Source organism: Poecile atricapillus, chromosome 2, assembly GCF_030490865.1.
Source record: "Poecile atricapillus isolate bPoeAtr1 chromosome 2, bPoeAtr1.hap1, whole genome shotgun sequence".
Classification (NCBI taxonomy): Eukaryota; Metazoa; Chordata; class Aves; order Passeriformes; family Paridae; genus Poecile; species Poecile atricapillus.
In genome coordinates, this window is record NC_081250.1 from 4,130,416 (window position 1) to 4,154,739 (window position 24,324).

General features: G+C 43.8%; 1 protein-coding gene across 5 annotated transcripts in view; it reads left to right on the top strand.

The window, feature by feature from the left end:
- The window catches only part of CRHR2 (corticotropin releasing hormone receptor 2), a 138,360-nt gene extending 115,106 nt beyond the window's left edge, over positions 1-23,254 (top strand). For 4 of the 5 annotated variants that reach the window (XM_058830968.1, XM_058830971.1, XM_058830972.1 and 1 more), the window contains 4 exons: positions 2,479-2,564; positions 5,019-5,154; positions 6,825-6,866; positions 21,493-23,254. In XM_058830968.1, the coding sequence (XP_058686951.1) occupies positions 2,479-2,564; positions 5,019-5,154; positions 6,825-6,866; positions 21,493-21,633 (405 nt within the window). In that variant the 3' untranslated portion in view covers positions 21,634-23,254. Of the gene's footprint in view, positions 1-2,478; positions 2,565-5,018; positions 5,155-6,824; positions 6,867-17,364; positions 17,428-21,492 lie in introns of those variants that run through there. The other variant, XM_058830970.1, reaches the window with a different exon arrangement.
- Positions 23,255-24,324: the final 1,070 nt, after the last annotated feature.

The following is a 24,324-nucleotide window of genomic DNA, read 5'->3' on the forward strand; positions in this document are numbered from 1 at the left end:
CTTTTCCTGGAGAAACTGGGATGAAGCCAGCAGCAGGAGCTGTGTGTGGAACAGAGCTGCACTCATGTCCTGTCCTGCTGCAGCAACAACTGGGAGAGAAACTGATGGGAAAGTGGAAAACCAAGCATTGAAGGAGCTTCACACATTCTAAAGGAGATTCTAAAGCCAGAAGGAGCTGTGAATTATTTTTCTAACCTCCTCTTATGCACTGAAAAGGCCAGAGGATTCTCCTGACTTGATGGTCCTCTGCATCCAAGCCATCACTTCTTGGGCATATACATGAGACCCATTTTTCCAGTACCTTCCCTCCAGCTCCAGATACTCTCCTTCCACCTGTCCCATTCACCAGCCTTTAAAAAAAACAAAACAACACAATTTTGTGGTTTGCAGAACTGATTCTCTGATTCTCTGGTTACCAGAACTGGTAAAAGAACACTATAAGAATAATGGAAGAAGCAGAGTGAAATTCACTCTGAAGTTCAGATTACTCGGGAGGAGGATTCAGTTTGAGTGGCCAATGCTGCTGTTACCTTCTCCTAGAAAATGTAATTAGAAATGATGTCCTGGCAGGCTTTTCTCAGACACCTGGGCAGTTTGTTAAAAGTCAGCACTGATGAATCTGCCTTCCTGGTGCTCCTGCAGAGAGCTGAGGTTTCTCACCTGGTGTTACATGTGGCATTTGTGCCACATGTCCCAGTGCCACTCTCAGACTTTGGGGATGCAGGGGTTCCTCAGGTGCTCCTCTGCTCTGGGCTTGGGCATCTGAACTGGGAGAATTAAAAACAGGATTTTATAGAATGAGAGTGTTTCTGACTAAATAACTCCCAGAATTTTCAGCTAGCAATTCTTCTGGACTGATGAATCACGCCTATGCAACTGAATTTCAGAAAAGGCCAGAATCTCTAATTTTCTGATGCAGGCTGTGGCAATTTGAATTTCCAGTTCAGATAGCAGGATGCTGTCACATTGAGGAAGGACTCATGAAACTTGAAATGCCTTCTTCAGCCCAGTTCATTATGATAATGCCATGTAATGAGTCTGACTGATATTTGGAATTAGCTCTTACCTAAGTGTCTATAATTCAGTCTGGCACTTATTGCAATTGCAAAACTGGCACATTTTGGATTGGTGCCTCTTTTGCATCCTCGGTAGAAATAACCCAAACATGGCCCTGAGCTGATTGAGAACCTCAAGATTCAGCAGCAGAATTTCAAAGGGGAAAGTTTTCTTTCTGTGGGTGAAGGCCACTCCATTCACCTCCCTCTGAGCAGAGACTGCCTGAACATTTCTTTTTGTGTTACTGAAGAGCAGTGCAGTCACCAGTGTGGGGAGTTTAAGATTCAGCTCAAACCAAGATACGGAGCTGGTTTTGTCTCTGATAAATAAAGCGTGAGCCCATTGACTTCAAGCTCTTAATATGACACAAACAATTCTGAGTAGAACAAACACACAGGCTGCACTGTTTTATTTATTTCTTGTACTCCCCAGGGCTAAGGAAATAATTTCCACAAATGCTGTTTTAGCTGGTGGAACGGTGTTTTTGCATCTCAGGTAGTGTGTTTACACAATTCCCAGTGCTGCCAGTCTCCCAGTGTCTGCTCAGGTGTTTTGTTGCTCCATTTGCTCTGAGCCATGCAACACAGAATGCTCTGATGGATGCCATGAGATGTAAACATTGAAATACACCCCATAGCATGGGGGGGAAAGGAGCACATTTTGAGAACACCTTTCAGTTGCCAGCTCTGCTGTAGTGTTTGTAAATATTCAGGTGTCAGTCACAGAATTGTTCTGTTCATGGGCTGAAAAATGCCCTGGAATTGTGTGTGAGGTAAATATTTTCTGTGCTGGGACCCCAGCAGTTGTGTAGTTCTGACAGCTGTGGGACAGACCCATGTCTTGTTAACTGCCCTACTTTATGCTCTGAAAGCAGCTCCAAAGAGTTTTACTCCTAAGAGTCAAATCCTTCCACTGATCACAGTCTACAAATCAGTCTTCTCTTCAGTTTGGTGGGCTTTTTAAAATCTCCTTAATTTTTGAAGTATGCAAGAAAAGCACTAACAGATGCTACAACAATAATCAGAGCAAATATCAATTCTCAGTGGTGAGACTGCTGCACAAATAATAATTACCCAGCTCAGCAGATTGAAAAGGGAGTGGCAAATCCATCAATCTCACCTTTAGTTCCTCATTGCACCCAGAAAAGGAGAAAAGGGAGTAAAAATAAGCTCCTTGTTAGGGCAGTAATGATGTACTCCATTTTCACTGCTGTTTTGGAAACATTAAGAGCTGTAGGATGTTTGCTGTATAATCTGGTATTTCTAGTAAACTTCTGAGTCTGTTGCAATCAATGGCAAAGCCAAAAGGCTGTTTTCAGTCAGACTGAAACTGTAAAATGTGCTTTTTAGGGTGTATCACATCCTGTTAGCCATTATTTTAATGACTGGTTGCATTTTTTCCTCTCTCTCTCTTGTTTTCCAGATAAATTTTGTATTTCTATTTAACATAGTTAGGATTTTAATGACAAAGCTGAGAGCTTCAACCACTTCAGAAACAATCCAGTACAGGTAAGTCAGCTTGTGATTCCTGCTGCTCTGGTGCTAACTAAGCTCTGCCTTGATTGTCCTGTCCTCGTCACATCTTTATTTTTCCAGGTGCCACTGTTGCTGGAGATCATAAATTAGGCCCATAGATAATAGTATTTATCTATGCAGGCTCTCCAGAAAAACCTGCTCGCATTTTTTTCTGTCCACTCCATTTCCCTTCAGCCCCCAGCACACACATGGAGCCCCCTCTTTTCCATGAAATCTGAAGGATTTGGTCTCGTGTGAAGACAAATTTATCAATTTCTATGTGTACACAAGTGTATATTTAGTAAATGCTGCATCCAGCTCTGGGGTCCCCAGCACAGGGAGCACCTGGAGCTGCTGGAGCCAGGCCAGAGGAGGCACCAGGATGATCAGAGGGATGGAGCAGCTCTGCTGGGGGGAGAGGATGGGAGAGCTGGGATTGTTCAGCCTGGAAAAAGCTTTGGGGTGACTTAATTTTGACCTGAAGGGAGCCTGCAAAGAGATGGAGAGAGACCATTTACAAGGATCTGGAGTGACAAGAGAAGGGGAAATGGCTTCAAACTGACAGAGAGTTGGTTTGGATGGATATTAGGAAGAAATTCTTCCTTGTGAGGATGGGCAGGCCCTGGCACAGGGTGCCCACAGCAGCTGTGGCTGCCCCTGCATTCCTGGAAATGTCCAAGGCCAGGTTGGACAGGGTTTGGAGCAGCCTGGGACAGTGGAAGATGTTCCTGCCATGGCAGGGGGCTGGAACTGGTTGATCTTGCACCTTCCAAGCCAAGCCATTCTGGGATTCTGTGGTTAATGTGTGCATACAGGTATTTAATGCTCCATTTCAAATGTAGGGCAGGAGAATGAGGGGTGATTGTGCTCCTTCCTTTCAGCTGGTGCCAGAATTAGTGTGACCACTCACTGGATCACATCACAGAACTGATCCTCAGCTAATCACTACCTTTATTTGGGTTTGGCTTCTCAGGTAAATCAGTTCCCACTCCCAGCATAACCCCACAAGTACTGGGATGGCAGAAAGGAGAAGTCAGGAGGGAAGGTGGCCTGGCCCCTTCAGCCACCAGTGTGGGCTTAGATCAGCATCAACAGTCTAAAAGTGAATTCTCAGACACCAGGAGATGCTGAGTGTCCTTCTCTTGTCATTTGCAGTGTCTTGAAAGATATTTGGAGGAGTTATGGATTAACAGGTCCTTGCAGTAGGAAATGGCACAGTTTTAGTGGAGTTAGAGCAGTCACTTCAACTCATTTCTGGATAAAATCCCAGCATATCAAGCTGAGTTGCATCTTGATGTCCTCAAATCAGGCTGCTCTTGACTTTGGAGACAGTTTTGCTGCAGTAATGGTCTTTGTTGTTTTGCCTGATTCCTTCCTTTTACTCCTGTCAGGATTTTGCTAGTGAAGTTAGTGCAGTGATCTGACAGTCAGATCCCTCTCTGCACATTTCCTGAGAAATCAAGGGAACAATACCCCTTTTTATTGCTCAAACCTCATGCCATAAAATTAAAACTGGCCTGAAAAGGCCCTGATTCAAACCTCAGTACATTTTCATCCCTTCTGCAGCTTGCAGGGGAGCATTAGAGACATCAGAGTGAATCAATCTCCAGCAACTGCCATTGTTCTTGAACAGATGACAACGATCTTATCCTTGCAGGCTCTGTGAGAGAATTGTCTTTTCAGAGCCTAAATGGAAACCTTTACAATTCCAGCAAAGCCTGGGGCAAGCTCTAAAGCAGAGCAGTGCAACCCTTTGCTAAGCAGGTATTAAATTGTGTGCATTAAGGCTGTCACTTTATCATGACACTGGCAGTGGTTTTGTGCTCCCCTGCCTGTCTTTATCTACTTGTTATGGCATTATTCAGAGATTTATACAGACTTAGCCAAATTTCAGCCTCTGTGCTTGCACAGTGCCTAGTGCAATGACATGCAGCTCTCAGCTGAAATCCCAAAACGCTGTTACAGCATCAACAATAAGGATTAGCCCCAAATAATTCTGTTAATCACTGATGCTTCTTCATTCACCACCTGCTTTGTGATTTGTGATTCCTAAGACAGCTCTGAGCAGTTGGGTGGACAGGTGTTGCAGAAAGTGTTTACATTGCAGATAAAATCAAATTATGGGTGCAGAGCGGGTCTCAGCTGAGCTGGGCACTGATCTCCCTGAGGTGTAAGAAATCACTCAGCAAACCTGCACATCCCAAGGCTTCGAGTGATAGGAGAGAAAAGAAGGAAGAGAGTGAAAGAGAGGGATATAAATAAGGTTCCCATTCACCACGTGGAGTTCAGAGTGTGGGGGGAAACAGCAGGATTCAGAGGCTGTCCCAGGACACTTTCCCCAGGTGGACAGGCACAGGAGGGGAGGCTGGCACTCTTTCCATGCTCCTTTCCACTCCCAACACGGTTGTTGTTCCCTGTGTTCACTTGTTTTCTGTTCCCTGCCCACAGGAAGGCAGTCAAGGCCACCTTGGTTCTCCTGCCTCTGCTTGGCATCACCTACATGCTTTTCTTTGTCAACCCTGGCGAGGATGACATTTCCCAGATTGTTTTCATCTATTTCAATTCCTTCCTTCAGTCTTTTCAGGTAAGAGAACAAGCTTATAAGCTGTATCAGCTGACAGGATCCTCGGTGCTTTTCAGCCATGAAACTTCAGGCAATGAAGTCTGTGATAGAAATATTAGTTGCAAATAGCTCAGCTGAGTTCACACACACATCATAGATGTACAAGTGTGTCATGTGGAGTGGAAAATCCTCTCAGGTGTGGACTGGAGGGATTCATTTCCCCTAACTCAGCACTGGGTTCAGCTCCTCACATAAAATCAATAGAGAGATAGAAGATGTTTCAATCCCCATCCCGAGGTGTCTCTCTCTTCCCAGAGCACACAGTGGGCTGAGACTTGGACTCAATGCTGCTAAACCAAAGGGAAACAGCTCCTACCTCTTGGATTTGCTGTTCTATTCAGGTTGTAACAGTCTCCAGACAAGTTTATGTGCTGTTCTGTGCAGTCAACAGGCCAATTTTTAATTAATATTAGAACTTATGTAACGCAGTGATTTTTTTTAAGGGATGTTAGGAATTTATTTTAATTATTTTCTCTGATTCAGAAAAAAAAAGTATAAGTATATATGGTAAGTATAAGTTTAGAACCAATTGGTTAAAAAGAAAGTTAAACAATCCCATAGGAAAACAACAAAATATTAACCAGCTGCTTTCAGAGAAATTCCTAATATTTTGCCTTCAAAGATAATTCATGTTTCAAGGGATGAACAAACTTTTGGTAGAACTCAGGAATTTAACTGGGAGGAAAGGGACAGTTTCAGACACACTTGAGCTGTTTCCCAGCCTGCTGTGGTGCCATCAGCTCCATCTCCTCCCTCCCCTGAATTTAACTGGAGCTCTGGCAGGGTGGGAAAGGCAGTGGAAAGTGAGAAATTGCCCCAACTCTGTGAATCTGACACAAACCCAAAAGCAACTGAAGATCCTGAAGGATCTTTAGCCCAGGTGTGTCCTGTAGCTTTACCTCTTGAACTAAGGTGGGAACGTGTTTGACGTTGATGTTTTTACCTCCTGTGTGCAGGAACAAGTGCTCTGATACCCAGGATATCAATACAAAGATACAGCTGGCAAAATCTACAGCTGGATTACTGCTTTTGCTGAGTGCTTCCCACCAGAAATTACAGATGAATATCCAAAATAAAAAAATGTCCCTTTTAACCTGTGGAAAAGGAAACTTAGCCTTTACCTGTGAAGTAATTCCATGCTTTTCATTCCCTAAAATTGGTTGTATTTTTTATCTGCTGTTACTCAGTGTCTAAAGAAAATGCTGCATTGCTCATTCGTTCTCTGAAGCTGTGTGTAAGAAAGAAAGCACAGGGAGTCTCTCTTTAATGGTGATAATAATTACAGCCCTAAAAACAAAATGGGCAGAATTCCACCCAGAGGAATTCCAACCTTTTCAGTCATTACAGGGCTTTAGTCACTGCTGTCAGCAGAGCCCACAAAGCCTTTGAGCTCAGGTGAATTTAAGCAATCTGATGATACCCTTGGCCTCATGAGACCAGCTGAAGCCATTCAACACCTCCTGTGGGTGCCTGGGATGTTCTCCCAGAGCTGGCAGCCTTGGGACAGCTCCTCTGAGGGGTCTCAGAAATTGGATGCTGCAGAGATGTTTTAGCCCAGCTGCAGGGACAATCCTCTCTGTCAGTGGAAGTGTTAAAATATTTACCTAATAATTGCTTTCTCTTCTTTCCAGGGTTTCTTTGTGTCAGTATTTTACTGCTTCTTGAATGGTGAGGTAAGTAATTCACCCTGGGGAGGTGGAATTTCTTTGGGTGCCTGATTACAGAGGCCTGAGATGTTTTTACAGGGTGTCACAGTCCCATCAGTCTCTTGTGAAAAGCTCTTAACGTGCTCCTGAATTTCCCAGCCTTTGTCCTCAAAACTTTATCAATTTCAGACTTGTGAGGTTAGGGCAGAGGGAAAGAAGTTTTGTCAGATTATAAAATTTGTGTTCTTCATCTCAAGACTTCTCTGAAGTTTCTCATTAGTTAAATTTATTATTTCTGGGCATAGCTAATTGCTTCTGAGCTGGACTCTTGTTAGGGATATGCTGCAGGGGACCCATTTTTATAGTGTCATGATGAGTTGAGTGAGTTTGGGTTTCTATCTCTGGGTGATCAGTGCCTGTTGCATTCAGAAAAGAGGGATGAAAACAGATTAAATCAGAATTAATATAAGGCTACTCAAGCAAGAAATGCTTCACTAATATCCCTCAGTGTTTACTTCCACCCCAAGGTGTGAGAGTTTTAAATCTTTCCCCTGCTTACATTGTCACTGTCTCATTTACCTGCATTAAAGTGTGTCGTCCTTGTCCTGCTAAAATTTTAGTCTCTGTGAAAATTAATTCCATATTTCATTATTCCTGCTGTATTGGTATAAACTTTGTGCTGCTTCTTAATTTCATTGCAGACTATGAGAAAGAATAGGCATGTCTTCAAAGCAGCAGTATTTTATTTTTAAAATTTTATTTTATTTCTTTTGTTTTCTTTTACATTAGTAACTTCTCTCTTCCTCATTCATTCTGAGGTGATGTTAGCAAGAAGCAGCTCAGTTTTCTCACATTAAATACACACCACTTTTGTACCCTGGCAGCAGAGCTCTCAGTTCTCTTTCCAACTTTCCTTCCAGAAATTGTCACCATTCCATTTCCCTCTTAAAAAAACGTGGAGTTTAAATCTTCCTCCAAAATGCGGGTGCCTGTTGAGCTCCATTTACCTCAGGCTGTGTCAGGGCAAGGTTCCTCCCCCAGAGGGTGCTGGCACTGCCCAGGCTCCCCAGGGAATGGGAACATTCCCAAGGCTGCCAGAGCTCCAGGAGTGTTTGAACACCACTCCCAGGGATGCTCAGGGTGGCATTTTTGGGATGTCCATGCAGGAGTTGGACTGGATGATCCTTGTGGGTCCCTTCCAACTCAGGTTATTCTGTGACTCGTCACATTCATCAGGTCTGCACTGTTAAAGCAGGAGGAGAATCTTCCTGTAGACAGTGGCTTTTTAAATGTCTTTTTTCCTTTTGGTTTTTTTTTTTCCATGGTGTCCCAGTGAGGGTCAGGAACTGGAACCCAGGCCATGTGATCTCACAGCCAGTCAGGACTTTCTGTCACCCCACTTCCACTCTGTGACACTCAGACTTGGAGTTGTTGGCTGTTCACAGCAGGTTTTCGCCCTTTTGACTGTTCTGGCATTCTTTCAGCTCTTTCTACTGGGAGAAATACCCAAATATCCCCTTCCCTTCAGCAGTCTGAAGCTGCCTGTCCAAAGCCATGAGCCAACTTCCCATCTCTTGTAGCTTTGATGAGTTCAAACATAATCGAGCCTGTCAAAGGATTATTCACCTCATGCACTTCTAGGCCTTGATAACAATCTACTGGGAAATCTGGAATGATTTCAGAACTGATTTTCCTGCTGTATCACACTGCTGTCACAGTGGGAACGGGCATTTCTGAGGGAGTCTGTCCAAGGTTGAGACACCCAGCTTGGGATGTTGATTCATTTCCCTAAACTCAGATATCTGGTGCTGCTGGGGAGGCTGCAGCGATCTGAGGCATCCACGTGGCTCTTCCCAGCTGTTCCAGGATCTGGAGAACATTCACATCTGGCTGGGAACTGGGAAAACCAAGTGGGATTCAATAGGGCTACTCCAATGGTTCTGTGTCAGTAATCCAATCAGTCAATACAACCTTTTTGCTTTTTAAGCTTTTCATCAATTCAGTCTACAACAGGCACCTTCATCTGCTCACCTGAGCAGCTGCAGTCTTTGCTGGCAGTCTGGGCTCTCCACTGCATGCTCGCTGCCATGTGGGCACCCACAAAATTTGGGAATTTGAATTTCCCAAAGTTTGAATTTGGGAGGGAAGTCTTCCCTGTAGCATTTTTTGACATCTAATGTGCAACTTCCACTTGACTGACTAAACCGTGGCAACTCTCTGACTGCTTCTTTGAGAACTTTGGGGGGTTTAGACTTCAAAACATAAGCCCAAACTTCCCAAATATTACAATATTGTCTATTTCAAAACTGTGGAAAAACTTTGGGCTCATCTTAATGTACTGTGAGAATGGCTTTTTGTAGTATCATAAAGCTTTTAAAGGATAAAATTTCCTGTCCTGTTCCAGCCTCAGCTTTTCTCAGCACCAAAGAAAGCAGCAAACTCAGTGAATTTTCAGAGCTTTTGGGGTGTTTAACCACAAATTTGCATCTTATAGTGCATTATTTTAAAAACTGAGCTGCTCCCAGCTGGGCATCCCTACTAGAAGTGGTGATGAAGGCAATGCCACTCAATCCCCATGAGGTACCAGATTTTGCTCAAAAAGGGGGAAATAACCTGTGAGGAGCAGCTTTTCAGTAGCCTGAAAGCTTCATAGATGTCACTGAAGCCTTGTTATTATCTCTTCAGTGAGCCTGATGTTGCTGTCTCCGTGGTAGGTGTGCTGATAACTTGCTGTCTCAGAAGGTTTTAAATACTTCAGGTTTTCCAGTTATAGCAGAGCTGTGTTCTTTAAACACAAGTAATGGTCTTTATCAGGTTACTCATCCCCCACAGTGCCAGACTTGCTCCAAATGATGACACGAGCAAAAAGCCTGGAAAATCCATCAGTTTTAGCTTTAATAATATTCTGATCTCAGCTGCATCTCTTCCACCCCACGTTTGATACACATCCTGCTGAGTCCTTACGAACTGCCAGTGTCTGTAGCAGAGCTCAAAAATTACAGATTGCCCTCAAAAAAAAAAACCCAAAATATCTTTCGTGAGATCTTCAATGAGAGCTTCATGTCTGAGAGACTTGTCCCTTTGCAATTTATGTATTTCCTTTTGCTATGGGACTAAAAGCTGCTGCATTTAGTGGAAGACAGAGGAAACACCATTGTGAGTTCCTCAGGTGTGAAAGAATGCCTGTAAGGATGTTCTACTCCCTAGGTAACCACATTAAAAACTCTAATTTGGGTTTCTCCTGAGGCTCAGAGTGTGATTTCACTGAGTTTTTTTCATCAGGAAGTATTTCTGGGGAAGGAGAGTAACAGGAAATAAAGGAGCAGAGGTGATGTTGTTTTCAGCAGCCACTGAGGGACTCATGTGAAGTTCCTTCCCTGTCAGGACTGGAACTGGATGCAGCCTTTGCCCAGTTGTGCTGTATTTTAATGTTCTCAGAATAAGGAGAGGCTACAATTAACTCCAGCCCTTTATGAAGAAAGGAAATTGTGCAATGAATTTACTGCCTGTATTTTAAAGTGCACATAGAGATTTTGCAGTGAGATTTGGTAAGTGCTGAGACTATTTCTCAATCTGATGTGAAAATCGCTTGGTTTGGGTACAGGGAAAGCATTAATAGCAGTTACTGGAATGAGAGAAATGGCAGAAATATTACTTAAGGCTACATTTTGATAGAGTCACAGGAAATGGAACCACGTGTCCTGACAAACCTGCATGAACTGAAAATAAAGGGGAAAATTCTACTGGTTCTGGTAGCTTTATGCTGTACCCCAGTCCAGTTCCTACAATATCTGATCAGTGCGGTCTGTGTAGCTTTAAAACCTCTGTACAACTAAAACTGGGTTTAAAGATCAAAATTAGCATCTTAGAAACTCTCAGGATGTGAGAGGCTGTTCCAAAGAAGAGTTTGCCAACAGAGCTGACAAGGGTTGGACTCAATGATCCTTTTGGATCCCTTCCAAGCTGAGATATTTTGGAATTCTGGGATTCTATTCTGGGAGGTTTCTTTCCCTTTGAGTTCTTTCTGAAGTTTGTAAAAAGAAACAAATGGGAGTTTTTCCTCTGTAACTTCCATTGATTTAAATAAACGTACCTTGAGATCTGACCAAAAATGACACCTTGGTAACACCTGATACCACCATAAAATGTCTTGATTTTCAGTGATTTGGCCTCACAAATGTGGCATCACTGAAGGGAAAAAGTGAAGTGATTAAATTGCAGTCCATGCAAAGAATTTCAAACGAGATGAGTTTATTTCCTTTTGTTTTTGAGCAGACATTCCACCTGGGAATGCAGTCCTTTCCCTCATTCCCAGTGTTTCACACAGCTCCTGGACTGGCTCTGTTGGCTGCAGTGAAGGAAGGTGTGCCAGGCCCCTCAGCTGGAGATAAAGAAATCAGTAAATCAAAGAACTAATGTAAGATCATCAAGTTCAACCATTCAGCACACACTGCCAGGCCCTCCACTAAACCATGTTTCCATCTACACTTTCTCAACACTTCCAGGGATGGGGATTCCACCACTTTGTCAGCCCGTTTCAGTGCCACCCTTTCAGTGAACAAATAGTGCCAAATATCCAATCTAAACCTCCTCTGCTGCAATTTGAGGCCATTTCCTCTTGTCCTATTGCTTCTGACTTGGGAGCAGAGCCCAGTCCCCCTCTGGCTGTCCTCTCCTGGCAGGGAATTGTGCAGAGCCACAAATTCCCCCTGAGCCTCCTTTTCTCCAGCCTGAGCCCCTTCCCAGCTCCCTCAGCTGCTCATGGGGCTCCAGACCCTTCCCCAGCTCTGTTCCCTTCCCTCTTTCCAGCATCTTATACACAAATTATTGCAGTGAAGCCATGGAGGAGAAGCAGTTTGGATTAAAAGTTTACAGCTTTTTATGTTTCATTGCTTCTGAAAAGTTCTGAAGCAGTTTTGAATGAAGCGTGTGTGCCATGGATGGGCACAAGGGGCCGTTGGCACTTGACTCATTAATTTGTTTTGAGACTTTATGGCAAAAGAATTATATTTTTTTGGACATAAAGAAACACTAGAGGGCAAAAATATGCAAATTTCATTTAATCCAAGTGGAAAAGAGCATCTCTGGATTTCCAAGAAAATTGACAATGAGAGGTTTCTGAGAATTTGAAATGTTATGAAAACTGGCATATTGAAAAATCTGTATGCATTTATGTTGAGTGCCACTTCAGAAGAGTGAGTGCAGCTTTTCAGCTTTTCATTGAACTTTTTTCAATCACTGCAAAACAACAAGATGCTCCTCAAAATTTTTTCAGTCAACTTACAGATCACAAGACTGAATTTAATTTCAGATAACACTGGATTTAAACAAAAAAAGGGTTTAGGATGGAGTTTTTTGGAACAAGGATAGATGGACTGTACAAGAGCATGTAAAGACAAGCAGGAATGTCTTCAAACTGAAAGAGGGCAGGTTTAGATGAGATATTAGGAAGAAATTCCTCCTTGTGAGGGTGGGAAGACCCTGGCACAGGGTGCCCAGAGCAGCTGTGGCTGCCCCTGGATCCCTGGAAGTGTCCAAGGCCAGGCTGGATGAGGCTTGGAACACCCTGGGACAGTGGAAGGTGTCCCTGCCATGGCAGAGGGTGGAACTGGATGAGATTTAATTTTCCTTCCAAGCCAGGCCATGCAATGGTTCTGTGATTCTGTGAATGGAACTGTGCTGGAGGAATGCACTCCCACACAACTCCTGCTGGGCAGTTTTCACTGCAGCTCATTTTTTTCCTTTCAGTTCTTTAGTGTGCACCTTCTGCTCAGCAGAAGATGGGTACAGCACTCCCAGCATTTCTCTTTTACCTGTGACTGGTTCCAGACAAAGCTTCTTTAAAGGAGGATGGATCTTCCATCCAGTTCCCTTACTGGTGTCATGTGTACCTTACAGCCAAACCTTCTTAGCAGTGATGGTTTTCTCCTGAGACAAACTAAAGTGTTTCAGAGAGAGGAAAGGAATGCATTTATGGTGTTTCATATTTCAAATAGGGCTGGCTCCACTCCTGCTAGCTCAGCAGATGATGAAAACAAGAGGATAACAGAGGAATAAGAATCCCTCCAGAGATTGCTTGTTCTTGTGATTAGGTGCTTCATGCAATTTCCAGTTACCACCAGATCCCTCAGAGAGTTCTGTGATCCTTGGAAACCTCACCAGCCATGATGGGGGATCCCAACACAGCCATCCCAGAGCAGGAGCTTGGGAATGGAGGTGCCAGTGTTTGAGAACAACCCACATCTAAAATGGGATGTGCTTGATGAGGAGCTGCTCAGGGAAGAGCTCCATTCTGAAACTGAATGAACAAGGCAAATCCTGATTAAACAGGGAAGAAAAAACATAATAGTGAGGGTGTTGAAGCACTGGAAGAGAGACTCAAAGGTGCTTTGAGATCTCTGTCCTTGTTTGTGCTCAAAATGACTCGATAAGAGTCATTTATGACATAATCTCAAAACTGGATAACACCACTGTGCTGTGATCATGGCATAGGAGCAGAGGCCTTCTGATGTCCCTTCCAACTTTAATTATTCTATAATTGATGAGTTCTGTGTCCATTAGAAAGTGTCTGTCCTTCCTTGCTATCCATATCCTGGATGGATACATAGCCAGCCAGACCTGAGTCTGAAAACATCCTTTTAGAGCCTGAATCCTTAGCTCAGGACTCAGATTCAATATCAATAATCATCTATGAACTGACATTTAAAACAGAAAGCAATTAGCTAGCTTTGAGAGAAAACATCATCAGAGAGGAATAGATCAGATGCCACTGTAAATTATTCTCACAACAAGGTGCGAGGCAAGGATAAATAAGGTTAATTTCTTTTTTCTGTTTTACCCTTTTACCCTTTAGCCAAGCACCATCTGTCTCTCAAGATCTCTGAAGCTCAAAGTGGCTTCCTTTGAGCTGATCATCCTGGGAGGCTGCTCATTAGAACTGCCAGCTCTGAGTCACCCCTGAAGTGGTTACTCACCCCCTGCCCGTCAGCTCAGGAAGGCTCCACATTATTCATCCCAAGCCCAAAGGACTCGTTTTAATCATTCCTTAAAACCTCTGAATAAATATGAATATGGAGGTGGACTAGAGGGCTAAAGTTTGACTCCATCAGCTCTGAGGGTCCTTCCCCATCCCATTTTCCTCCTCCTTACACCACTGTTGATGTGAGGGTGACTCCAGAGCACCCCACAGGGGCTCGAGGTGGGCTTGGTGCACCCATGGCCTCCCTCTGCTGTGGGTAGTTCTGCTCCTTTGAGGGCCAGAGCTAAGGAGCAGCATTTGTTTCCACACAAAAATGCGTGGCAGATCTTCCTGACTAGTCAGAATTGTTGCAGCTTCTTGAACTGTTATTTGCAATAAGAAAATTGCACTGCTGTGGTCTTAGAAATAAACTTTGATATCCCAGGCTGGCAGGTGCTATGAAAATATCCCCAGATTGTAAATAATAATAAAAAAAGGATTGCAGACCAATTAAGCAGGAGAATTTATTTTTTTATTATTTATTTTTAATTTAATAACAATGTTACATAAATAGTGGTGTGATGTAGGGTACCTGCTGAAACAGAAATCAACATTCTACCCAAGCTTTGTTTTTGTTTCCTTTAAGCCTTGCAGTTTGTTTTGACTACATCCCTTCCTGACCTCAGGAGGATTAAATACTGATAATGGCATCTTGATGGGGATGTTCAGTTCAGCATTTTGTGTGATGGTAACACGAGCACCCTTGGCCTGAGGGGTTGGGTCTGTGGGAGCCTTGCAAAGGCACAGCAGCAGGGTAGGACACAGGTGCAGTTGCTCAGTGGTGTGGTTTATTTACAAAACGTAGATAAAGACAATCCAATCTCTCTGGGAGCATTAGAACTCCTCACCTGGAGATCCACAGGTCTGTCAGCCCAGGGGTCTCTGTGCTTAGGCCACTCTGTTCCTTTGCTTCAAATCATTCTGTGCTTAATCCTTTCAGGGACCTGGAGAGGTTTGACCAACAGCTGCTTCACAGCATTTGCTATTAAATACAGCATTTGCCATCCCTCTCCCCTGAGGGACACCCTGAACCTTTGGAAAACTAATTTTAAAGTACCATTTAAGGCATCACCTTACATTTATTTAAGTTCTGTTAAGTAATGGATGGGATTTTTGCCCCCAAATCTTCAATGCCTAATACATGCACAGAACCAGCTGAGCTTATCACCTCCAGCTTCATTTATAGGCAGCGATTCACACAAATGAGGGCAGATTTCAACTGACCTATTTTGGTTATTTTTGATGAGATGTTGCCAATACCTTAGGCCTTACTAAGTCTGCTGGATGCAGGGAGAGGCCAGGACTTCAAAAACCTCATGGAAGTGAATTTTACTGTGGAGTCAGGTGCAGTGAGACCAGTGCCTTGAAATTTAAACATCCATTTTGCTGATCTGGACATTGCTTGAAAGTCCCTCTTGTTCACCTATAGATCCATTAGAAAAAGGTCCATTCAGTCTTCATCAGTCTTCCCCAGTTTGCACCACTGTTCAAAGATGTTTAAAATCCAGAGTTACTCTCCAGTCACCTCCAGCTGCAGCACAAGAATCAGAAACACGGCACAAAAGGTCCTTAAATGTAGATGGAAGTTGTTGAATTCACCACTGTAACCTGTTTTCAGAGAAAACATATATCAGTCTGTTTTAAAGCCCATTGATATCTGTGTAAATCTTACTAATTTAATTAATTTGCCTTCTTATCAGGATTTCTGGGAATAAAAAGTGGCATTTGAGCAAAGCAAGAACTTAATCAGTCACAGAGTACTGAACACCATGAATATACAGATTGGATATTAGGAAGAAATCCTTCTCTGTGGGGGTGGTGGTGCCCTGGCACAGTGAAGCTGTGGATGTGCCATCCCTGGGAGTGTCCAAGGTTGGGCAGGGCTTGGAACAGCCTGGGATAGTGGAAGATGTCCCTGCCTGTGTCAGGAGAGTGGAATTAGATGATTTTTAAGGTCCCAACCCAAACCATTCTGATATTCTGTGATTATTCTACAGACAGAGAGGACCTGCTGTCCATCTGACCCTCCTTCATTAACACTTCCAAGTGAGGGATGTCCCGTGGGGACAGAGGATGGTGGCATCCCAGGAGTCTTAATTCCAGCTTCCATTACCGTGGCAGCTCATTTATTCCTACTCTATTTACCAAACACCTACATCACCATTATAATTTAGTGTTATTATGTCAATATGACAATATGAATGGGCCCCTTTACTCTGTGTAAATGGATCAAAACTTCCTCTCTGCTAATGACACATGGCATTCCTTCCAATTTTTAATTTTGATTTTTAATGTTGCTCAAGGCTCTTTTCTCAGCTCATTTCTAGTCGATGGCTGCAAGAAATCAGCCAGCAGCCAGTGTCTGGCACAGGTTATAGCTGTACCAAGTTGATGTCTATTTTGTCAACAGAAAACCTTTTAGATGTTTTCATCCTTCTCTTCATCTCTTTCATTCTTTTTGTTATTCTGCTGTGGAGGAGGGGGAAGAAAGGTTTTTAACAGTATTTTTTATTTAATGTGATCTAAAAGTTTGACAAGTCCCCTGGTTAGGTGATCCAGTAAGAAGAGAAAATCTGTCACCCACTGATTTCCTTTCATCCCATTATCCAAACCCTTTTTCTTGACTGTTCCAAAGCAGTGCCCACACTCAGTGGGTACAAATAATGTTGGCAAACCTGATTTGACCACATGCTCAGAAACTGTGATTATTCACTGCACACAGAGCAGAAAGAGCTGAAAAGGGTTATTCTGAAAGAGGACCTATTGGCAAGGAAAAGACCAAGGGTCAACACCCAGCTCATTGCTCAGAGCAGGGATAATTTTGATTCTCTCAAGCAACTAAAGTTCCACAGAGGTGAGGCTGATAATTTGTGTTCCCAAGATTCCTTCTGGAGCTTTAAGCACTGCTGACAGCCTGGAGCATCCTTGGGCTGTTACAAGCCAGTGCTGGCAATTTCAGGTCACAAATGTGCTAATGCTGACTCTGGGGCATGGTCCTGACTCTAGAAATGTTTAATAATAGAGGAGGCTGCTCTTACAGATATGAACAATCATGTTTGACAGTTGATATTTTGCATTCTCCTTTTCTTTTACTCTTCCACTCTGCAATAGCTTTTTTGGTGTCCTGTAACACATTATAACAGCAGCCACAACCAGTTTTTTCTTTTCTTACCTAAAGTTAACCTGGCTTTGTTTTTTTTTTTTTACAAAAAACTAGCTAACCCAGCGTTTTGTTTCTCAGTTCAAGTACAAGATATAAATTTGACCTTAACCTTTTCCGCTTGCCCTCTGGTCACATACTAATTGTAGTTAATTATTCTGTCATTAAAAAATGCTTTGCCCTCACCCTTGAAAGTGCAGAGCCTGTTTCCATGTGCCCAGTCTGTTAGGAATGGCTCCTCCAGCTGCACAAGAAGACAGCATTTTTGGTTTTGGGTTTTTTTTATCCTATCTCAAACTGTATCACAAAAGCCAACTGCTCGTTTAGACTCACGTCTTTATCTCCAGGTGGCTCTTTTTGACTTGGTTGGCTTGAAGCACAAATAAATCTAATCTGGCTTCACTGGCTGAGTAAGTATCTCTTCACACTGGTTGCTCAGAAAAAAAATAAACAAAATATCACCGCAGGAGAAAGGAGGAAAATCTTCTCTAACAATATCTCGGCATTTGGTGATATCTGGGGAGAAAGCATCACTCCAGAAGTAGCATCCCTCTGCATCTCAGGTCTTCATGGGACAATTTCTCATGACAATGGTCTGACACTTCATGTGTTACCTAAACCACTTGTCTGAGGTGCCCAGCATTCAGTTAAGCTGGGTTTGTACCCAGAGGAGCAAGGAGTGTTTCATTCCATGTGTCTAAGTGCCATCCTCAGGGGAATTGCCTCTCTTTCTCTATCTGTGTTGGAAGCAGAAATAATGGATGCAGTAATTGGATGGGGCTTGGAGCAGCCTGGTCCAGTGGAAGGTGTCCCTGTCCATGGCAGGGAGTTGGAATGAAATGAACTTTAAGATCTCCTCCAACCCCAAACCATTCAGTGATTCTGTGATAATTGGCCAAGGTGTGAGTCTTTTATGGGAGGTGCCTCCCCCTTGCATGGACTCTGGCACACGGATTTATTTACCTTTCAGTGTGCATTATATCCTGCCTCCCATCCAGAATCCCTCTGCCACTCCAGGTGGAACCATGGTAGGTTTGAAAATAGCGAATTTCTGGAAAAGTACAACACAATGGCACGGCTTTTCAGTGTTTCTCCTGTTTTCCCAGGAGTGTTCAGTGAGCCGGGGAGGTCAGTTTGGTGAGAAGGGGATGATGGTCAGCAGTTCAGGCTGCTGCAGTTTGTGATTGAGTCCATCCATCCTGACTGGGCTATTTCAAATAACTGTGTCATTCAACTCATGGTATAACCTGACCAAACCCCATCATAAAACTGGTGGAGAGGTGTTGCAGCTACTGCTTCATGAGAGGCTCTTCCAGAAATCCTCTGCACTGTTGTTTAACCACATTGTTCTCGTTCTTATCTCCAAATCATTCATGATGATCATGTTCTTCCTGGAAGTGCTGTCTTTAATTCCCCTTTCACTGGGTATTGTCTCTTTGTCCAGTTCTATTCCCTCATAATCTTTGTTTCATTAAGTTCTGTCTGAGCCCTACTAAGTGTAAAAAACATTATTATTTATATTGAAACAAATAATTGATTCAAAATTAGGAGAAACCCAGTGTGGCTTTCTCCTCACCTTACCTTAGAAATCTGCATCTGCTTATCTTAAATCACACAATCACAGCATCACTTAGGTTGGAAAAGACCTCTGAGGTCACTGAGTCCAAAGTATGACCTAAAACCACCATTTCAACCATGGCAGCAGCACAGATCACAGATAGTTGAGAAAACAATCAAAGAAAGAAATTCTCTGCTCTGATTTGCCCAGTCTCTGCCTTCTAGAAGGGCTCTGATGGAAGAGCCACGTTTCCAGGTTCAGGATTCCCTGAAAAGGCACCAAAGAGGCAATTGCAAAACTGTTTTCCAGGCTGGGACTCATAAAGCTGCAGTGGAGCGTATTTCATGGACAAAGCTGTGATGAGAGGGGATGTTGCTGCCAGACCACAGCAGTGCTACAGCCCAGGGCTCTGAAATCCCACCCAGAAATGGGAAAATTTAAGCCAGCCAAGAGAAGGAGGGCAGTTTCCCCCTTTCTGTGTCCTCCTTTTGAACTCTTCTATGTTTTAACCGTCAGACCTTCACCCTGTTCATCTGGGGCACCTAAAACTGACAGGGTGTGGTTTGGGTGGAAACACCTCCAATCCTGGAGCTCTTTAACTCACCTGAGCACCCTCAGACAGGATGTTTGAGCTGCTCTGAAGTGGGGTGCAGACTGCCTGTGTTCTTTGTATTTTGAGTAAGCCTCACAGACCCCTGCAGACAGTCCCCAGGTTTTCAAAGAAATGAAGCAGTGACTCTTCATCTTTGGGCATTTTTTTTTTCGACTCCACCTTCCCTGCAGCCCCAGAGGTGGTGACAGACACACCCAGGGTGGCTGTGATTGACCTCAGGTGCTGATAACTGAGAACCTGTGCCAGCATGGGCTTCACAGGCTCTGGAAGCTCCTCCCTTGATTATCCCATCATCCTTGTACTGATATTGTCACTCATGCCTCTGAGACAAGGGAGGAATGAACATGATCAAAGTTTGGCTGCTGCCTTTTTTTCATGTGCACCTCAGGGATTTTGTAAATATGCTCATGTCTCCTCTCTTCATGGCAGCTGATCCCTTTGAGGTCTCCTCCACAACAGCATCACTGCTGATAATACCCAAAGTTCCCATTGTCTGTGGTAAAATGGGGCTTAAAACAATCCTTTACATTTGGGGGATGCAGTGAAAATAAGTACATTAAAGACTAAAAAATATCCAGAGTTAGATATCAATATTGTCTGAACTTATTTATAATCCAGACATCTAAAATAGAGCTGGTTATCTGGACTCATTTCATAACCACTTAAAGGAAATAGTTATTTTTCATCAGACCACAAATATCTGGCCTATTTTGGACACCTGCTTTAGAAGGAGATGAATCATCCCCTTTGACCACAGTGACTGGTTCCCTCTTGGTCAGAGGGAGTCCTGCAGGTCAGTAGCTGAGGTGCAATGTCTATATTACATTATTTATAACCCCTCTTGGTAAAAAATACCCAGTTTTGGTAAAGGAGGCCCTGGCTTGATATAGAAGTTTTATGTAACAATGCTTCTTTCAAAGTTCACCAGGTTTCAGGTTGGCAGCAGAACATCAGCAGCCTTTCCAAGTGTCATGAATACATCAGGCTTTGGACTTTCCAGGAAACTGGGCCCATATTCCTCTCACCTAATTTTGTAGGTTTCTTTATCTCCCTAGGTTAGGGGTCTGAATTGCTCTCCTCTCTGCCATAAGCAGATACCAACAAGAATATCCAGAAATTGGTCCAAATGCTTCCTGCCAGGTTCTGACTTTGAGTCTTCTCTGCCAGGGATTTGGCAGGAATTTGGTCTATTTTAGGATTATTTCAAGCCTTCCCTCCCACTGTGGTTGAGGTTTAGGGTTCCTTTCTGCTGTTTTTCTCTTGTTTATATATGTATATATTTGAGCCCAAGTTCCTGGGCTCTCTCTATGCTCCATGCAAAAAATAAGAATTGCACTGAAATTCAAGGTTCATGTGAACTATTGGTCAGCACCTGCTTGAGGATGACCTTCTGCTGGTGTGGAGCAACCTCCAGTGCCTGCATGAGGTGCTCCCAGGGGCTGGGTCAGGTGTGCCTGTGCTGCAGAACCAGTGCTTGCTTAGATCCCCTGTGCTGGGATGGGGCTCTCTAAGAGTTCCATCAGGTCTTGGACAGACCTTGGATGCACCGTCAGGTCCACCCATCCTGAGGGCTTGATTCAGTTGGAAATGCTCTGGGGTATTTAAGATACCAGATATGAGGCATGAGGTGTGTAAAAGCCATGGTTTTCCCTGAGCCAAGTACTTAAGAGAATATCAATGAATTAGGCGCTCAGGTTCAGGCATCTGAATCAGTCTCTGTGATGCCTTGAGAGGCTCCCTGGAACAGAGGCTAGAAAGGGTTAAAGGAATAAAATGGGCATTTATTAAAAGGCCTTTAAAGGATGCACTTTGGGCAGTACAAGAGCCCAGCTGTGGCTCCACCCAAGATGGACACCTGGTCTCAAGTTTTCACACTTCTGTAAGTTTGGTGTGTTCCCATATTGGGGATAATTGTCCAATTCCAGCTGCAGGTGATGCAGTCCCATCCTCCCAGACTGCTCTCCTCAATTTGCAGCTGTTTGTACTTTTTGGGCCTGAAGCTGCTGCGGTGTCCTTGGTTCTGGGGCTGGAAAAGGATTGTTGTGTCTGACTGAGCTGTGAGGAGAACTTGCTCACGCTTTACATGAAGTTCAGAGCTATATACCAATGCAGGACAGAATCTGGAAAGTACAAAAGCTAAAACTTAAGGCATCATTGCCCCCCTTTAGAGGCCCAAGGCATCACCTGTGTGCTTCAGTGCCTTGACAATATTGTCTCAGCACTTCCCAGCTTGTCCCTTCTTAGGGGAAGTTCTGAGGACACCTGAAATTCTCCCTTCATGTTGTCCCCTGTGTTTCCCCCCAGGTCCGTTCTGCCGCCAGGAAGCGGTGGCACCGCTGGCAGGACCACCACTCGCTGCGGGTGCGTGTGGCACGAGCCATGTCCATCCCCACGTCCCCCACGCGCATCAGCTTCCACAGCATCAAGCAGACGGCGGCCGTGTGACCGCACCGACACCGCCCACCAACCACCCCGTGGCCTTCAGAGTTCTCCTGTCTTCACTCCCAGCCCAAAGCCCCTTTCTGCAAACTCTCCTCCTTTGTCCTCACTGGTCTCTTTTCAGTGAGGGGCCCGTCCCGTTTCGGCGGGCTCTCATCTCCCATATCTGCGATGCTGCTTTGAGGAAACCAGGAAAAAGCCTCTTGGAGTTGGTGGTGATAAAACAGATTCAAAGAAGGAACAGGTTCAACCCTGACTGCATCCTGTGGAAATTCACAATGCACAGTCTAAAACAGCACACTGGCAGGAATAATCAATTTTTTTCTCCTTCCTTTCTTTTTATTTTTTTTTATTTTTTTTTGTTTTTATTCCCCCTTTCGTATTGCAGTGAACAAAGACTGTTTTTAACACACTGCCCATCTCCCCCTGTACATTAGTTCCAAATGTTTTCAAAAGTTTGGTGTATAATAGCCCATCCCTTTCTTGTTTTCTTTGTAAAAAGTTTCTTCTCTGCAAAACTGTCGTTTGAGAACTTGTGGCAGCAAGAAAAAGAGCATCTGAAAGGTGGTGTGAAAAGCCTGAATTTATCTGCCTTCCCCATTTCTCTCTTGGACTGACTGGGAATTGTCAGGGCATCGCTGGAGTGTTCCACACAGGGCACTGTGCCTGCCAAGCATCAAGCCCTGCTCTTACACCGATTTTCAAAGGACAGGAGTAGCTCTAAGTAGCTCTACAAAATACTCTCATTCCTCTTAGCCCCACGCTTCCAGCACAGTGTAAGTGGAAAGCCTTTGGAAAGTGGGGTTTTTTTTCAGCTCAGAGGATTGGGGTGGGGAAGGACAACTTTTCTGGGTTTAAAAAACACAAAAGGGAAGCACTGTAAAGATAATGATGGTGAGAAGAGGATGTTTGTGTTCCGAGGATAATGCTGCGTGCTGCACAAAGGTATCTATTGAGCATTTTGAACTAGAGCAGTTGTATCTACCAGGCTTTTTATGTGGTGTTCAAAAATACTGTATATTTTCAATAATAAACACTACTCTGGGTTGGTTTCAATAAAACCAGGCATCATTTTCTTTACTCTGGAAAGGAAGAGGACACCTGTCTTGAGAGTGGTTTTGTAGCCAAGATCAGGGAAGGAAATCCTGTTTGATAATGAGCCAAGAAGAAGAACAACCTCGTGATAAAATCCTAACAAGGGGGCATTGAAATGCAAGAAGAATTGCCTCCCTTCTCAGCTCATGGTCTTACGCTGGATCCCTGTCCCTCCGCTCTCTCTCCGCTGGGTTTTGCCACAGCTGTAAGAGAAAATATTGTGTAATGTGTTCTCCATCACCTGCATCTCAACAGAGCTGGAGTAATTTACTCTTTCCACTTTTATCAAGCTTATTCTGAATTTTCTTCAGATGTTTTATAGGACTTTTCAGCACGAGCTTGAGTTAAACCTCCAGATTTATGTTGCTCTTGTTTTCAGTGGCTGGAAAATCTCTTGGAAAACACTGTTATAAATGCCCTGCTTATTGGGGGGAGGAACATCTGTCCTAACAGCTGTCCTTACAGCTCTGTCATATTCAACTTTGAGCTTGCTGGCAATGAACAGCAAATTTAAATAAACAACATTTTGTAACTTTTCCCTCTCCTAAGTCATTTGGATGCTTGTGCCTCAAAGAGAGAACAGAGGGAGGAAGGAGATTGGAGTGCCTGATGAGAGAGGACCAGGTCAGTGCTTTTATTCATCACAGTAGCAATGCACAGCCCCTGGCATCTTGTGTCTGAAGGGAGGGATACATCTACAGGTTAGAAATATGTACAGTGAATATCTCTGTGTTTGCTCTGGCTCTGGGCCATGCTGGGATGAAAAAGGGATTTGCAGTGCAGTGGATTCTGTCAGAAATTGCAGATTATTGGTGCTGCCAGGAGAGAAGCAGACATCCAGGCATGGAGCAGGTCTGAGCAGAGAAGAAATCTGGCAGCTGAAGCAGGGAGCTAATGGTTAACTCTAGAGTTCTTTAGAGCTTAGAGTTTACCTCAGTGAGCCACTGGAATATATCAGTGCCAGTGTTTTGGGCTATTGCTGCAATGTCCCTAGTTTCACTTACAGTAATATTCACTGAACATGTAAGACCAATAAACAGGTGAAGACAGTTAAATTGGGTCTGTGTTTCAGTAAGTCAGGTGGCTGATCTCCCTCTGCATTTGGTACCTATCCAAGGAAATTGTGAAGCTTGAAGAAAATAAAAGTAACCTTTTTGACTCTGCAAGCTCTCACCCACAGGATTTTGGAAGTTCACAGTTCAATTTCCTGACAGCAATGGTGCTGCTCCTGTCTCTGCTGCACTGTCTGGTCCCACAGGTGGAGAGCTGACATCTGTCACCAACAGCATTTGGCACATCCAAGCTGGGATGACAGAATGCTCACCTTTCCTGGGAACACCAGCCAAAGTAGCTGCTGATGCCATCCCGAGGCATGGGGCTGCTCAGAAATGGATTTGAGTTTAGCTCTTTGGAAATCAGCCCAGGAAAAAAAACACCTGGGAGCAAAACAGATAAGCAAGAACTTCCATTTTCCCTGGGTAGCCCTTGACAACAATGTTGGAGGTGAGCCACACACCCTCATGTCAAGAAAAACAAACATTTCTGAATTTGCACTGAGTGATGTTCATCTTGCCTTTTAACTGTGATTTAATGGTTTGATGA